Source organism: Pholis gunnellus, assembly GCF_910591455.1.
Source record: "Pholis gunnellus genome assembly, chromosome: 5".
NCBI classification, from domain to species: domain Eukaryota; kingdom Metazoa; phylum Chordata; class Actinopteri; order Perciformes; family Pholidae; genus Pholis; species Pholis gunnellus.
This window is the reverse complement of record NC_136531.1, coordinates 23,882,024-23,895,750: the sequence shown is the minus strand read 5'-3', so window position 1 is coordinate 23,895,750 and position 13,727 is coordinate 23,882,024. Positions and strand designations below refer to the sequence as shown.

General features: G+C 45.6%; 3 protein-coding genes across 4 annotated transcripts; 2 read left to right on the top strand and 1 right to left on the bottom strand.

The window, feature by feature from the left end:
• Nucleotides 1-180: 180 nt before the first annotated feature.
• Nucleotides 181-2,465, top strand: LOC306695450 (dynactin subunit 6-like). Its single transcript, XM_079158693.1, has 7 exons — nucleotides 181-254; nucleotides 474-538; nucleotides 703-808; nucleotides 956-1,041; nucleotides 1,145-1,192; nucleotides 1,338-1,480; nucleotides 2,157-2,465. The coding sequence occupies exons 1-7, from the start codon at nucleotides 226-228 to the stop codon at nucleotides 2,247-2,249; spliced, it is 570 nt and encodes a 189-aa protein (XP_079014819.1). The 5' UTR covers nucleotides 181-225; the 3' UTR covers nucleotides 2,250-2,465.
• A 230-nt stretch (nucleotides 2,466-2,695) lies between these two features.
• gtf2e2 (general transcription factor IIE, polypeptide 2, beta) lies at nucleotides 2,696-13,185 on the bottom strand. 2 transcript variants are annotated; one of them, XM_079158690.1, is made up of 8 exons: nucleotides 12,990-13,185; nucleotides 11,959-12,123; nucleotides 5,790-5,872; nucleotides 5,060-5,167; nucleotides 4,519-4,701; nucleotides 4,172-4,265; nucleotides 3,565-3,680; nucleotides 2,696-3,425 (listed from the first exon to the last, which is right to left on the bottom strand). In XM_079158690.1, the coding sequence occupies exons 2-8, from the start codon at nucleotides 12,116-12,118 to the stop codon at nucleotides 3,309-3,311; spliced, it is 861 nt and encodes a 286-aa protein (XP_079014816.1). In that variant the 5' UTR covers nucleotides 12,119-12,123; nucleotides 12,990-13,185; the 3' UTR covers nucleotides 2,696-3,308. The 2 variants fall into 2 exon arrangements, with proteins under 2 accessions (XP_079014816.1, XP_079014817.1); XM_079158691.1 differs by having other exon boundaries at nucleotides 11,959-12,119.
• On the top strand, nucleotides 6,784-9,343 carry smim18 (small integral membrane protein 18; the record flags this gene model as incomplete). Its single annotated transcript, XM_079158694.1, has 2 exons — nucleotides 6,784-6,964; nucleotides 9,015-9,343. Exon 2 carries the CDS (start codon nucleotides 9,020-9,022, stop codon nucleotides 9,341-9,343), a length of 324 nt encoding a protein of 107 aa, XP_079014820.1. The 5' UTR covers nucleotides 6,784-6,964; nucleotides 9,015-9,019.
• Nucleotides 13,186-13,727: the final 542 nt, after the last annotated feature.

Sequence of the window (13,727 nt, the reverse complement as noted above, 5' to 3'; positions counted from 1 at the left end):
TTAACTAGTTTGCATCTGTGTTTTTAAGTGTGTCGTCCTGATCATTTTGTGACAGTTTCTCAAGTGAGTTGAACTCTTCTCAATCCCCATCTTTAACCAGATAATCACCGTGCTAGAATTAAAGCCATCTTATTATCGAGTCGACTGACGCATGCGCATAGCGGTGTGATGCAAGGACACCAAATCGATAATCGAGTGAATCAACCGTGCCTCCCCTCGGTCACAATGGCTGATAAACCAAATGCTCAGAAAAGGTAAAAGTCATGTTAGCCCATTAATGATGCATAACCGCTAAGTTTAAAGTGATTAATAAACAAAAAAGTGACTAAATGGTCACAATAAAGTAACTACGTACCTTGTTTAGACCGCTAGTGAATTGGCTAGCTAGCAACGTTAGCTAACATGTTCACCCTTATTTGTCTCTCATGTCCTCGGTCACTGTTTTACTTCTTTTTAATTATTTTTTTTTACAGTGTCAAGATAGCTGCTGGAGCCGTAATTTGTGTTGAAAGTGAAATTCGAGGAGATGTCACCATAGGTAAGATGATTCGCTTTGGGTCACTTCCAAGTAGTCACTGCTGACTTGACAAAACTTGCATATCTTAACCTCCAATCGGATTAAACTCTGAACTAATTCTGCAGGTTTAACGTTACGTTACCTTAACCTAACTAATTATGTTTTAATGATCTGTGTTTCCTCAGGCCCACGGACAGTAGTCCACCCAAAAGCACGCATCATCGCAGAGGCAGGACCCATCGTGATAGGAGAAGGCAACTTGATCGAGGAGCAAGCTCTGATCATTAATGGGTACCTCACGGTTCCTTGTTCCTCGATGTGTCACACGTCGGCTATAACACTGTTATAAGATGGCTAGTCTTGGCACAGGGGCTGTCTCTGTTTTGAAATCACCTGTGACTGCATCACGACAATAACAAACTTGTTTGTTCTCCACAGTTACCCAGAAAACATCACACCGGAGTCCGAGGTGGAACCAAAGACGATGACCATTGGCATGAACAACGTGTTTGAAGTTGGCTGTGGTATCCTTTTTGACTTGCTGACCACTCTTATTCTAGAAGTCAAATGATTTCATATTGTGACCATTAACTATATAAAAAAAATGCCTTAGCTGACAACTCACAGTGTCACAAGCCCTGAAAATTGGGGACAACAACGTGATTGAATCCAAAGGTAGGATGTTTGTGTCTACGGAAATAAGCCTTCAGACTTTGTTTTTAACATGTGTAACAACTGCAGTGCATAGTTGTGTTTTTATTTAATCAAATAAGATCAATCAGATCACCCTATTTCAATTCTCCTCTCTTTTGTTGTCTAGCTGACGTTGGGAGGAATGTGATCCTCACCAGCGGCTGTATCATCGGAGCCTTCTGTCAGGTCAACACCTGTGAAGTGATACCAGAGAACACGGTCATCTACGGCTCTGGATGTATGAGGCGGGTTCAGACGGAGAGACCGCAGGTACCGTGGTGGTCCATTACGTTCTGTGCTCCCAGGTGGACCAATTAAAATGTGTTTTCTTTTGCTGAGGCCGATAGACAGGTGTTGATTTAACTCATTGGTAACTGGAGGCAGGAGCCTGAGGTGGTGTTTTGTAGTAGATTTCACTGGCACAACTGAAACAACTTGACCGAGAGGTCATTACTGTGTGTGTATCATGGTAAATCCCTGCTCTGATTGGTTACATGTTTTGGTCATCTAAATGATGGAAGGACCGCCGCCCGCTCATCCGATGGACTTCACGCTTGGCGTCTGTATCTCTCCGGACCAAAGGAAGCGCAGCGTCGAGCGTGAAGTAGTTTGGACGAGCGGTTGCCAGTTTGGAATGGGCCCCGCACTAGTGTTTATATGATCACAGATCTTGCTCGTCTTCAAAGCACATCTTTCACGTCTGAGCGCTCCTACATATATAAATATTGCAATAGCACCGTGTGAAATCCATAGTAAATGTGCTGTTTTTACAGCTCTCTGCTGACTAAAGGAAGTGTGCAACAACATATTTACACTGCAGGTTGATATTAGCTTTTGGACATTCCTGCGTACATCTGCAAGTAAAGGAAAAGAATAAAATCTCCAATGTGAAAAACACCACTCATAAGTCCTCAGCTTATTGATATGCTTGTTGTCACCTTCACAGCCTCAGACTCTTCAGCTGGACTTCCTGATGAAGATTTTGCCGAACTACCACCATCTGAAGAAAACCGTTAAAGCCGGCCACACTGCCAGCTAGAAGAATTTAACTTAATGCTTCGCAAGTTGACTTGTAAACGGCTAGCAGACCCGTATTTAAATAGGTCATTCTGGAAAGAAGCGCGAATGTATATAATTATATAATATGTACCTAGCTTGTCACTTTCTGAGAAATATTTTCTATTCTAACCGCAAAGCTTTTCATCTTCCTCTGCTCATGCACCCTTTTCTATGATTGATGAATTAAATAAGCTCAAATGTTGGTGTGCTTTGTCGTTTATGACCACTGTGGTTACTGGTAATTTCATCACTAGGTTGTAAAGAATGCAGTAAGAATACATAATTTACAACATTATGTATTTTCATTCATTCTCAATATGACTTTTATATATAAAGCACTTAAATGTTTGCATTTAAAACGTAAACTAACTGATCTGAAAGTCACTGCAGTGCATGTGAATCAAGCAAAGACGCAGTATCTTGTAACAGTGTCATTTATTAAAATAAGTTCCAAAAAGTTGTGGTATTTTAAACCACTACGCTGCAATGGTGCTGCAAAGTCAAGACAATTGAAATACTTTGAAAGTCCACGAGCTGTAAGATGTTTCATGCTGGATGAGAGAGCTCGATGTGATGCACTGCACAACACAAGCCTGTCTGCTGCTCGTCCTATTGAAGGGATGGAAGGCTGCCATCAGGATGAGGACTGCCGCCCTTTAAAATAAAAGCTTGCAAACGCACAGACCTCTTTGCAATAAACTAAATAAAATGAAGAAACCTCATCTGAATTCTAACAGTGGGGTTGTGGAGGTTGTTGTGGCGGCACCCCCCCCCCCCCCCCCATGTAAGGATGGTGGTTTTGGTTAAATGGTCTCGGGTACTCTTTTCCTGCAGTTGTCACTGATCAATAAACAAACTAAAAAGGATTCCACAACACAGCTGCTGTTCACTCCACGTAATACACGGCCGCCGATCACAGAGAGGAGTGCGAAGAAAGGAAAATGAGCTCAACAGGCTGCCATGAAGTAGTCTCTGAATTGTCGTGTGGTCAGGGGCTCCATCACTTCTCTGAGGCCATAAGGCAGCGAGGGGAAGCCTCTCACTTCTTCACGGGAACGCCCTCCGAATAGTCCTCCAGAACGCCTGCCAAGTGGTTGTTGTGGGTCTTGAAGTTTCTCTTCCTCTGCCCTTGCTTCTTCCTCTTTTGAACTGGTAACTGCACAGGGAGCACACAAACACAGTCAGCACTGATTAAGACGCTTGATCGACAAAGTACAAATGTCCAGGGAAAGTAAATATAGAGTTGGGAAGTTAGAATGAAAATCAAGCAGGTGGGAGACCCCGGGGACACCGACCACTTTCTTTGGTCCGGTTTCCTGCATGGAGGAGATGCCTTGTTTCTTCAGGTACTCGTCAATCTTCTCCTCATCGATGGCATCAACTGGAACACTCCGCCACAATTTCTGGAATTCTACAAATGAGAGACGAGTTTTTTCATCCAGAAACATACAATAGATGGTCCCACAAGGATACTAGACAACGAACCAGACAAAATAAATATGAAAGTAAGCTTAGAAAATGATTGTGTATAGTTTTCCATCGTTATATCTGCAAAGAAGTCAACATGTGTGTGTTAAAGTAAGGCTTTGCATACATACTGTGTCCGTCTATATATATATCATTTGAATTGACCAAATCAAACAAGTAGAAACATGCTTCTTTTATCTGACCAGCAGTTCAAACTGGCAAACATATTTATGTCCCAATGATATCAAATGGACTGAGGGAAAGCTCAACCCAAATCTTTTGTCTGTTAGAGGCTGGTTTGAAACAAGCAATTATCAAAACCTCCAGCAGCCAAATCTTATAAATACAGAGTCAGAAACAGACAGAAATACAGTGAAGATGGACGGACACAGAGACAGAGAGCCGTGTTACAGTTGACAGAGAAATGATGCTCACCTTCGTCTACCGTAAACTGGCAGTGCTTGTCGTTGTAGAAGAGGATCTTCTTCTTATCTGGTCTCGTCACAAAGATGAGCTGATCCCCCAAAACCTGCGAACACACCACAGCTCACATTACTGCTAAAATGTCTTTATTGTTCAGTCTCCACCGTGTTCAAAGGTGGGACGGACACACACACACACACACACACACACACACACACACACACACACACACACACACACACACACACACACACACACACACACACACACACACACACACACACACACACACACACACACACACACACACAATACATTAGCTGGCAGACATGAACGTGGTACATGTAATGCGTGGTAACCTTGATGGCCTTGGCTGAATTGGGCAGCCCCTCCTCCACGTCGTCCAGCAGCACTCCTCCCAGGCCCAGCTGGTCGTGTTTGTCCAGCAGCCTCAGCAAGGCTTTCTTGTCCTTCAGGTTGTATTTGGGCTTGAAGCCATACGTCCCATCGCGGACAATGATTTTCGGGTTGTTGACCAAGGCCTGACATTGTCGGAGAGTGAAGCGGTAGATGTCAGGTTTTTAAAGACTCTAGTTCAAGTTACTGTGAGGAACTTTTAACTGGTTATGAAACGGTCTCAATTTAGTTTAATTGTCCACAGAGACCGCCCTACTCGACAAGTTCCTAAAGTAGCTTTAAGTAGTGGACCAGCTGGGAGGTGTGCATATGTGTCGGGGAATTAACTGTAACCCCTGCGTCTGTTTCCGCATCGAACTGAACAAGTCGGCCGGTTGTGGGAGAGTAAACACTTAACCGAAGGCTCTCACCTATCGGAGCATGCACACGAGCTATTGGATGTTTGGGTGATGTGTGTGAATACTCAGGAAACGTGAAGCACACCTCGGTCATGAGCCACTGTTTCTGTTTCATGCCGATGTCAAGAAGTTTGGTCTCATCCAGGATCTCCTCCAGGGTCAGGCAGTGTGTATCGCCATTCTGATGCCTAGTCTGGGAGTCAGGAGAGACGCACACAGATTTACATAAAGAAAACACACACACACCAAGCACAAAATCTTCCTTTGCGCTCATTTTAAGATGTAAGCCATTCTCAGCTCCCACCTTTCAGCCAAACGTCTGCCGCGATTTGTGCGCCTGACATCCAAATGTCGGGGTACTTTACACGGTTTACGAAACTGTGCGCTCAACAGATGGCACAACAAATGCACACATTAAAATAAAATCTGTCAACTCGAGGGCGCGAGTTTCTGTAGCTGGGGGGATGACTCAGACAGCTAGTGTGACGGGGCCCGGCTGCCTCTTTGCAGTGTCACAGCGTGATGAACAAGCTGTTGGCGTACCAAAAGAAAGACTGTAGACCAAATGTTACGCAGCGGACTCGACTGACTCACAGCAGACTACGAGTCAAGCTTTTCAAGAGCTTTGATGAGATGACGACAAGCTTGAAATCGAGCTAATAACTGCCTAATAGTGCCAAAACGATCTAGATCTATTAATAGCATTGCAGTACACGTAAGAGGAAAAATATGTATCTTCTATTACGGGGTGAACTGTCCCTTTAATACAATCCCCAGTCCATTGCTAGAGTTCCTTTTCTAGGAGGGAGGCTTACCTTCATGTAATTGACTATCTTGGCGAGGCAGCCAAACTTGTACCCAGCGCTCGTCTTGATGTTAATGTTGCCATTACTAGACTCTGTGGAGGAAGAGAGAAAGAAAAAGGTTCAGGCAAAATATTTAAATGTCACACATTATCGACAGTAGAGGCCGACACCGGTGGAGAGAAAACCACGGCGAGACAAAGCCCAACTGGCAGTACTGTCGATGGAGGTCACTAATCTTTATTTTGAACGGGTATAACGTTTTAATTGCATCTTTGTTATTGTCAACAAATACTGGGAAAAGACTAAAACCAACAAAGCAGTGCATTCTGTGGCACTCAAGCCAAGTTGTTCCTGCTGAAGATGTAATTTGTTAAAGAAGGATAACAATATTTATATTTCTCGAAAATTGGAGACTATTTCCAGGGGCGAATTAACACACGTTAGGCGGGTTAACCAGTATTTATAGCAGCAGGCATGTGGAATTGACTCAAATAAGCTGCAGTGGCCATATTCACGTGTGTTTTTAATAACAACCAATCAATCCACAGAGGAAAATCAAGTCACAACTTGTTATTTGGATAGACTCATTGCTAAGTTTGGGGGTTTTTATGGGATTTGGTGACCACATGTATCATCAGCCTTATACTTTAATGTAGCAAAAATACTATATAAATACTGCAGGAGTAGTACATGAGAGCAGTCCAGCCAGCCGGTCCTCATCTCTGCTGGAGTCCAACAATGACCCCCCCCCCCCAGACCGTCTGAGACCTGGCCAAACAGACACCGGGCTCGTGAATGATTCATGGTATGTGGGCGGGAGCTGCTGCCGCCGCCGTGAGCTGCGCTGTGGGCGGGACGCTGGAAATTGTGACAGACCGGCGAACGAATGGTGCAGAGGCAGGGCTACACGGAGAGAGCCAATGACGAGGGAGACGGAGGCCGCGCCAGGACGTGGGGAGCCGCAAGGAGTGGCGGGGAGGGGAGCGGGGCGGGTGCACGAGCGGCGGCGGCGGCAGCTGGAAGTGCGCGCGCGAGAGAGAGAGTGCCGAGGAGGAAAAACAGGTCGAGGAGCGAACGCGGAGGAGAGAGAGAGCGGAAGACGGGAGCGAGAGGTGGAGCACTAAGAAGACGGGAGAGCCGCATCTGTTGACTTGCATCTTCTGCAGACTGAGCCAGATACACCGGTGAGTGTGCATTTTTTTTCTTCCTTCTTCCAATCATGGCATCATCAGAACAACGTGCGCATGTTTGACATCAAAACATCACAACAATCCACAGCGTGAATTTAAGATACAGGCTCATGGTCTCTCACTGTGTAGCTATGGTGAACATGGGGTGGGGGGGGGTAATCCAGCATCCACAGGGTCAATTATGAATTGTTTTAAATGCAGCAGAAGTCAATTCCTGCCTGCTTTAGAGAAACCTAAATTTGCAAATCATTATATCTAACTAGATATGGTAACAGTAAATGTCATTCATGCTGTACCAATAACTGCGCTGAGAGCGTTAGGTGGCACCTGTAATATTTAGGCCGAGGGCTGAGCAGGCACGCACTGGATTAAATAAACATGGATGTGTGTCCCCGCTGGAATGCCAAACTCTGGGTGTTTCTGTGCATGTGTGGGCAGCCACTCATCTGTTGTTTTGTGGAGATGCAAACTGCAGCTCTGGAGGCAAAAAATCAATGAGGGGCCGACAGCTGTGAGGAGCCAGCCAGGGGCATTAGGAGTGCATCAGTGTGTGTGTGTGTGTGTGTGTTTTAGTGAGAGGCGGCCGCTGTGTGTATCCAGAGAGCAATATAAAATCCCGTAACACCTTAAGAGCCTGGCTGGGGTGGGGCTCATTTTGGAGGGGGGGAGATAACAGATGCTGTAGGGAGCCAATCTGTCATTGTGTATGTGACAGAAGAAAGGAGCAGAGAGACCACGAGGGGAAGGGGGGGGGGGGGGGGCAATACCAGCAGAGACAAATTAGTAAAAGAAAGGTTGTTGTCATGGCAATGAGTTGATGCTACAGAGGGAGTAAAAGTTGTTGTCGGATGTGCTTCAGCCTGCTCCCATAACCCGAGCACCCCTGGATAGTCATCATTTCGCTGCCTCCCCTAGCCTACTACTAAAATCACCGCGTAAGTATTTTGGCACATAAGCTTATTCTCCCCCCCCCCCCCCCCCCCGAGTTGAAAATCTCTTGAGACAACTGAAGCCACGACAACAGACGGGGTTCTGTGACATTAGTATCAAGTAACGCGGAAAAACCATCACAGGAAGCACTCGTCCGAATGCACTCTCACACACGCAGGTCCCACGAGGCGCCGCATATCTATTACTTTCGTACACAACAAATGGCTGTTTTTACACACGGTAAGCCAAGTTGCAATAATCGCAGAAGAAGAAGAAAATACGCCAAATAAATAAGTAACCTTACAGCCTAAAGAGGAGCACTTATGCTTCCTCAACTCATCCCTGTGGCTCACTCAAGTGTAATCTGGGTCAGCTTCCTTGGTGCCATTATGCGATGTAAAAATGTCCGTGCTTGTGTGCATGTGTGTGTGTGCATATGTGTGTTTAGAGCACACATGTGCACACGAGTGAATGAGTGTGTGTGTGTGTGTGTGTGTGTGTGTGTGTGTGTGTGTGTGTGTGTGTGTGAGGGCAGAGACACTGGCACGCTGTTCCCTGAGGATTTTTAAATGGTCGGCTTTGGCTGAAAATGTGAAAGGATCGCTGAGGGAAGACCAACGAGCTGACAGTGCGAATATTGCAGAACACTTTTTAACTTTGTTACTAGATTGCAGTTCCTCAAATCGCAACATTTACATTGTGGCTGAAGAGTTGCTTGTGCAGCCTTCCTTTTCTTCCAGGCTTTCAAGTCTATTTTGGTTGCGAGCAGATGGCCTCAGCGGGGTTCGTGCTCTTTTGCAATATAAACTTTTGCTCTAATAACACACCGTCCTCTCATTTAACTCACAATTATGTCTCTGGTTGGACTACGTACTTGTGAAACGGTACATCATCTGTGTAAAAGTGAAAATATAATTCAGGTACACGATCTGTAGGGAGGCGTTCTTCTACTACTTTAATTTCCTAAATCATCCTCTCACCATGGAAACAAGTCTTTTTACAACCTCTCTAATTTGTGCTTCCTGCTGCTCTCCCCAGAAGAACCTAGAACCAAACACCGTCGCAGGCGTTTAACAATCTGTCTCTCTCCCTGTTTTTCGTTGCTTCTAACCAGAAATCATGGCCAACAGCACTACCGCCATACACCCAAGTAGTCTCCCGTGGCACCCGGAGGCCGTCCTGATCCCCCGTGTCTCCCTGCAGGTCCAGGAGGTCTACCCTTTCCACGACGGCTGGAACGTGGCCTGCTTCATCATCCTGCTGCTCTTCATCCTCACCGTCGTGTCCCTGGCGGCCCTGGCCGTGCTCTATGAGCTGCTGGACTGCGGGTGCTGCGCCAAAGGGAAGACACACCACCAGCTACAGGAGGAGGGGCCGGGAGGCTGCGGCAAGCTCATGACCAGCATCTGCAAGGAGCCGGAATCCCACACTGAGGTGGTGTAGGGGGGGGGCCCGCGAGGACCCAAGATGAGGAAGAGTAGGAATTCAGGTTTCTGAACTGGGCAACACCACAGCGTTGACCCAGATGCCCTGAGGAAAGGACTTCTAATAAAAGTGCCCACTAGAGGTTCGGTTGCTCACAGTTGAGAGGATGCGGAGAATGAGGTAACAGAACAATGTAAAACAAAAAAAAAAGGAAGGGGGCGTCAGTTTGTCACCGATTTGGGGCGAGTCTAATTAGCTTTTTTATTTCAGTTAGGAGGGAATCTTCACACATCTCCATTCACTGCCACATACACATGGGGGGGGGGGGGGACCCTGAAAGTCACATTTTTACACCAGAAACAGACCGAGCAGTCGATTAACATAGTTCTCATAGGGTGGCCATGTTGACATAAAAACACTACTATGACCTAATATCAGTTAAAAAAAACGAGTATTCTTGTTGTACGACATCTGCCCTGTGAGAACTGCACCGAGCCGGCTGCACATGCGCTTATAAGAAGTATGGTAAATTGTTGTGTACGGTTAGAAAACGCTGTCCCAACTTAAAGACACAGCCCTAGTTTCACAACAGGACTTGAGGAACAACAAAAAAAGTGATCAAGCTCGTTGAATAAATCCTGCGTTTCTCTGCTCTTTAGTAAATTGTATGCCAGTGTTGTCAACATGTTTAGCATTGCAGTGTTGTCTCAACACACTTGGTTGCTGCACAGTGATGTAAATTGATCATGCCGTCTTGAGCACAATGTATGATTTCATAGGCCTAAAACGCCGAATAAAGTGTCACTGAATTATGTACCAGACTTCTTTTTTGCTAGAAAGACAGATGTGTGTTAACCGAGACAGTTAACATTGACCGGCGGGACCAGATAAGCCGACGCCTACGCCGGGGAGGAGAGCAGACGAGAGCTCCGCAGAGGACGGCTGGCTAGTTAGCTCGCTAGCTAGTCCGTCTCCGGAGTGGCGAGGAGTCAGTCTGAGGGACCCAGCCCTGCTGCTGGCCACCAGCCGGCTGTGGGGCTCCTTTTCTGTTACCGGTGTAGCATGAAAGCACAGGAAGCCGGCCCATTCCATCTCGCTTTCATGCTGCCACGGTTGCAGAGTCCAATAGCGGGTTGGTAGCTAGCGGCAGCCTTGTTAGGACATAGTTTAAGACAAATTGAAGGCAAACAAATCTTTCGATGCTTATAACTATCCAGCAGAAAAGTATTTGCGAAGTGTTTCAGAGTTGGACATTTTCTCTCCAAATCTGAAACGCTTCAGTTTGACATCTCAAATGTGTGCAATACCGACTCTGTCAACCGATATCACGGCAAGATGACATTTTCGGTGTTTAACTTTAGCCCACTACTACAAATATGACATTGTTCATGTCAGAGTTACACACTCCTACTTGGGCCGACATTTATCAGACAAGCGCAGTTTCTATTTCTGTGTGTTGAATACAACAGTGATCGCACTGCAGCTTTCGCTCTTATGAAATTTGTAATGCAGACCTCGGGTCTTTCGCAACCTGGTAATTACACCCTGTCTAATTTATTCATTTAATACCATTAGACCTCCCTGCTATTCCTCAAACTAGTTTTTTTTAACAATGTTCTGGCATCAAAATGTTTAAAATGCTTTTGTATGCATTGTTTTGGCTATCTAGAGACCTGAGGTCTGTAGAGTCTACTATGCGTTACATTTGTTTATTGACGGTATAGCAGCCGGTAATGTGTTTACCCTGTTTGGCCTCTGGATGGCTCTGCTGCCTCACTGTTCACTATGAATAGATACGGACACAATGGTGAAGAGGTTTGCTTACTGTCTCTGTAACGCCAGGTGCAGACCTGAGTGTCGGGTATAGTGCAGAGCAGCATTTCCTTTGACATCGGAGGGCTCTGATGACAGTAGCTCTGAGGATGAAGCTGTACCATAGGCTACCGATGATGAGGAATTTGTTTTTGTGCCATTTATGAATCAGATGATTTAAAAGAAGGACTGGAGCGCGAGAAGGACAAAGCCAGCTCAGACGATATGAGCGCTCAATGGGACAGCGGTCAAGATACCGACAAAGTAGTGGTCCATAGGGAAGTTAGGAGGGATGAGGGACCCTCATAGAGCTGACTCATCTGCAAGTTCCTGGAAAGCAGGCCGTCAGCTGATAGATGCTTAAAGCAGAAGCAACAGAAACACTCCAGCTGAGGAACTCCCACAAAAAATGTGCACGCAACAAAGCCCCCATTACTTGAAATTCATCCCAATTCTGACATGTTTTCCTACTCTGTTTACATACATACAGAACTGCAATGCATCCACCAAAAGAGTGGCTGTTTAGTAAAAGATTATATAAGCTATGCTCTGCTTATTAAGAAGTTCAGAAGGATGAAACTGATAACAGAGATATACGTTATTTCGGAGGAGCGACTCCGATTTTGTAACGTAACGCAAGTCAAAAGCTGTAATTACGGCCATTAATATGGTGATCGGTCCATCTCTACTGACACTTAAAGCACAGCGGTGGGCACCACAGTTACATGTCAGCTTCCATCGCGACACAACCCACTTACAACACTGGGACGAAATCAGCCACTGTAACAAACATGTTAGGAAAGCAAGCCTCCTTCACTTACCAGCGCTGTGTTTGGACCCAGAGGAGCTCTCCTTGTCAACTTTGGACTTCTTCTTCTTGTGCGATCCCGACTCGGAGGCCGCCTGTCTCTTCTCTACAGCCGGAGTGGACAGAGCTCTTTTCTTGAACAGCTCCCTCTCCCTCAGTAGAGCTGGATCCATCCTGGCTGACAAGGGCACACGAAACATGTCAAAATACAGCAACGGCTTCAAGACAAAACGAGCCAGTAAATAAAGCAAGGGCTCCATCTCTCTCTCTCTCCAAACAGAGTCTCTTCATAAAAGGCAGACATTCATTGCCTCATGGCATGATATTTCATCATGATACTTCATCATGGTACTTCATCATGCCATGAGGCAAATGTCTGATAACCAAAGTGGTTTTATATAGGCTGGTGTCACATTACCTGGTCATTTGATTTGAAACGCACTTATCTATGAATATGCACCATTTCAGCATAACATAATCTAAAATAATAAAAAGGTCTGGGTTTTCGAAAAAAAGGACTTCTCGACAAGACAGAAACCCCTGACAATCAATGAACCCAGGCCTTCCAGGGGCTCCAGGGATTTGCCTGTTTTGCCCACATATTGGCGTAAAGCTGGCCGTAGCTGAGCTCTACCTTTGAACCACAGTCTTAGCAGCTAAAACCTGGACGACGTGTAAATATTGCATCAACACCAACGAGCAGTGCACCGAGGTAAGCCCCCTTAAATGTTACGCTAGCTTAACAGCTAGCTAGGTTAGCTAACGTAGACATTAGCTAGTTCTTCTGTTTGCAGCCGGGGTAACAACTAAGTTAGGTTAACCAGTTAACGCTAGCCTGGCGTTGTTGCTGTTATCGTGGCAATGTGAACTCGCAACATAGCCATGGCTGACGTTGTCCACTTCACCGAACGTTGCTGACCACTTTGGTTATTTGAATAACAACACAGGTGAGCAAACGTAACCACACACACTCTTCACACTTGGCTTGTCAACGTCGGCTAGCGTTAGCTTGACGAGTTGTTGTCCTGGTGAGCGTTACGTTACCTGAGTTGTTGCTGCTCTCAGACAGTGACGGGTTAGTCCAGGAGGACTATCTGATGTCGGGTTATCGCTAAGAAGGAAACGCTTCCTTCAGCAATTCGCCTCTTAACTTCTTCGTTTAATGATAATATAAATTATTAGCTCACTAACTTCATACACAAACCATCTCTTTTCTCTCTCATGCTGCACTTCCGTTCCTTGTTCGATTTCTCGGACATCGACAGCAAATCCTTGGAGGACGTCATCACGTATGATAATAAGAGTAGAGCGTATAACATTATCAAAAAGCCCTTTGATAATAGTGTGCGAGTTATATTACACTATTAAGCTATTATTACAACAAAAGAAAAGCAATAGGTGAGAACAAATTATTATTCTTAAATAGGTATGAGAAAATAGATTATGAGATACACTTTACCCATTGAATTTGAATGAACGGCAATGGTACCACTGGAGAAAGAGAATGTTATAAAACGTGGCGTGGGGTGGGGGGGGGCAGATGTTGAGGAAGCAGTTTAATGTGTTAAATGTAATTAATTGCGTTGTTGGGCTTGTGGTCGTTTAGCACGCTGTCTTTTTCCATGGATCCAGGGAGTGGATGGCACAGGAGAAGGGCGCAACTCAGTGGTGTGTTTGTGCTACTACATCACACACGAACAGCTGTACAGTAGGTCTTATTCATCTCTGGCTTCCAAGGATAATGGAAGTGGAGAATTTTCAGTCTGGAGAAATTGTCTGCTG

Bases quoted from the DNA above. Each gene is read 5' to 3' on its own strand.
- LOC306695450 (XM_079158693.1), top strand. From the start codon at position 226: ATGGCTGATAAACCAAATGCTCAGAAAAG. The intron at 809-955 runs GTACCTCACGGT...TGTTCTCCACAG, and splicing joins CAAGCTCTGATCATTAATGG to TTACCCAGAAAACATCACAC. The intron at 1,042-1,144 runs GTATCCTTTTTG...GACAACTCACAG, and splicing joins CGTGTTTGAAGTTGGCTGTG to TGTCACAAGCCCTGAAAATT.
- gtf2e2 (XM_079158690.1), bottom strand. From the start codon at position 12,118: ATGGATCCAGCTCTACTGAGGGAGAGGGAGCTGTTCAAGAAAAGAGCT. The intron at 5,873-11,958 runs GTAAGTGAAGGA...CTTCCTCCACAG, and splicing joins TGGGTCCAAACACAGCGCTG to AGTCTAGTAATGGCAACATT. The intron at 3,426-3,564 runs GTCGGTGTCCCC...CTCCCTGTGCAG, and splicing joins AAACCGGACCAAAGAAAGTG to TTACCAGTTCAAAAGAGGAA.